Source organism: Ananas comosus, linkage group 4 (assembly GCF_001540865.1).
Source record: "Ananas comosus cultivar F153 linkage group 4, ASM154086v1, whole genome shotgun sequence".
Lineage (NCBI taxonomy): Eukaryota > Viridiplantae > Streptophyta > Magnoliopsida > Poales > Bromeliaceae > Ananas > Ananas comosus.
In genome coordinates this window covers 10,219,518-10,222,178 of record NC_033624.1, presented here as the reverse complement: position 1 = coordinate 10,222,178, position 2,661 = coordinate 10,219,518, and the positions used below count along the sequence as shown (strand labels likewise).

Below are 2,661 nucleotides of genomic sequence, written 5' to 3'. Positions count from 1 at the left end.
AGCCGGACTCTATATATATATATATATATATATATATATATATATAATTGAGCTGGAATGCTTCTAAAAGCACCAAGGCTTTGGTGCTTTTAATTTTTTAGTTCTGGATCCAGACTTTTGGCCATTGGATCAAAAGCCAAGTCAATAGTGATGGTTATTTGTGGGGGCCACCATTCTGCATGATACAAGATTCTTTTCTTGTTTCTTTTACTCAAAGATATGTGTATCCTTTCATTCCTATAAGTGCTACTTATATAGGTACAGTAGTCACATTAAGGTGTAGTTTGCTAAAAATAATAGGTGGTTAATTATTTCGCAACAAAACTCTTCAAGTTTCTTTGTCTTGATCTGAGTTCAAATGACTTGACTGAGTCTACAAAATTTTCCAAGTCTTTGTTTGAATCTGGTGTCGCAGAGTTTTATTAGCTAAGTTGATTCAAAATCCTATCCTAATCGGGTCAACTCGGCTGAGTTTCAAAATCAAATTTGCAAAATAAAGTCGTGGCTGATCAATGTAATATCGGATTAATTCAGATATTTCCCATAAATGTGAAAGGCGTCGCGGGGAGCCTCGTGACTTTAGTCAGCTGGCTTGGCTCCTGGGTTGTTTCATATGCTTTCAACTTTCTCATGATGTGGAGTTCTGCAGGTAAAGAAAGCATTTTGATTTATCATCTAGTTAGCAGCAATCTCTTACATTAACTTGTATTAAATGCAAAATTCTTTTTTTCTTTTCCCTTGTCCACAGGTACCTTCTTCATGTTTGCATGTATTTGTGGTCTCACTGTTCTATTTGTGGAGAGGCTAGTCCCAGAGACCAAAGGGAGGGCTCTAGAAGAGATACAAGCTTCATTGAACTTCTTTTAATAATAATAATAATACAAAAAAGAAAAATGTATAAGTTCCCTAAGGGCCTGTTTGGATATCATAGCAAGTTATCCAGTTTGAACCTTTTTTGTGATAGAGAGCTTCTAAGTTTGCTTCTTAGCTCCTTAGAGCAAACATCTTGATATGCTTGGAAAATATATTTCACCTGTGAGATAATTTATCTTATTCGGAACAAGTGAATTAGAGGGAGAATGTGGTATGCCTTTGCAGTATTAATACTCCTATTTTATGCCATGTTTGGATGTCAGAATATATTGTCCAATGAAATCATATTCGATATGAAGATTTTTCTACTATAATTGGGCTCTATGAGTGTGTTCAAATATTTAGAATGAAAAATGTATTCGGCTTTAAAGTTCATTTTTCAGAATAAAATAAATTATTTTGTAGATGAAATATATTATTCTATTAAATTATGGATGCCAAGGAGTCAAAAATTAAACTCATAGCTTCCAAGTATACGTGAAAATTTCATATCTAAGTAGTGATGATTGGATAACTTAATTGCGACATTCAAACAACCCCACATTCAACTTTCGTATCTCTCTTAAATTTTGCTCTCTTTCAATTTCTCCTCTCTCTCTCTCTCTCTCTCTCTCTCTCTCTCTCATTTGTCGCCACAATCACCTCCACCCTAACCCACCTTCCACCATCAACACCCCCTACCCCACAACCCCATATGCCACCGCCGCCACACCACCTCCCCCACCCCCGCCACTGCCTCTGGCGACGAACAGCGGCGAATTAGTTTAGGGTGGAGAGAGATGATGGTGGAGGGATGGGGGCAATGAACGGCAGTGGCCAGCGGGGAAGGGAAATGATCGTGAAGGAGATGGTGGATAGAGATGGTAGGAAGGAGATGGTGGAGAGGGATGATTGGAGGCTAAGAGAGAGAGAGAGAGAGAGAGAGAGAGAGAGAGAGAACAAATTGAGAGAGAATGAGAGAAGCCAAATTAAGAGAGAAATGATCGAAACGAGATCCATCAAAATTGATGGATGGTAAGGAATTTAGAAGCACAAGAACTAATGTACTTCTAATATGATAGAAACATAAAAGAATTGGTGTTTCGAAATTTTCAACCCTTCGATCAACCTCTCTGACTATTTCTAGCATTTGAATTAATATTATTACCTTAGGGAGAATAGTAAAAATTAGGGGCACTAATTTTTTTTTTTTGACAGATAGGTAGCACGCTACTTGCTTCGTTTATTTCATTTCGAAATAAACTTAGCTAGAAATGTGAATCAACTAGGATTCGAAGTCGGGGTACCAACCACCAAGTCCTTTGCCACTTGCTCTAGGGACGGTCGGTATTAGGGGCACTATTCAACCCCTAAAGGAGACCACTATCATGCCAACCTTATAGTCCTTGATTCAAGAGCCAAAAAGTCGGAAACACAAACCCGTTTATACTTTTGAAAGTATAGCAGTTCTACTATATATATATATATATATATATAATTGGGCTGGAATACTATTAATAGTAAAACGCTCTTTTTGCTATCAAGTTTTTAATCCTTGGATGAAAAATTATAGGATCAGGATGATATTAGTCGGTTAGAGTTGAGTGGTCTCCCTAGGGTTGAGTGGTCTCCCGGTAATATACTTAATTCCAATGGTTAGACATAATGAAAAGAGTTGTCCAAGCTAAAAAGTGGTTAGCCAACAATGAAATTTGCTATAATGTAGCCCAGTCCAACTCTTATATATTTATATATATATATATTATATATATATATATATATATATATAATAATATATATATATTATTA

The 2,661-nt window shown here is 36.3% G+C and overlaps 1 protein-coding gene across 4 annotated transcripts in view; it reads left to right on the top strand.

The window, feature by feature from the left end:
- Window positions 1-1,104, top strand: part of LOC109709180 (sugar transporter ERD6-like 5) — a 24,497-nt gene extending 23,393 nt beyond the window's left edge. For all 4 annotated transcript variants that reach the window (XM_020231269.1, XM_020231268.1, XM_020231270.1 and 1 more), the window contains 2 exons: window positions 535-649; window positions 749-1,104. In XM_020231269.1, coding sequence (XP_020086858.1) covers window positions 535-649; window positions 749-867 — 234 coding nt within the window. In that variant the 3' untranslated portion in view covers window positions 868-1,104. The remainder of the gene's footprint in view (window positions 1-534; window positions 650-748) is intronic.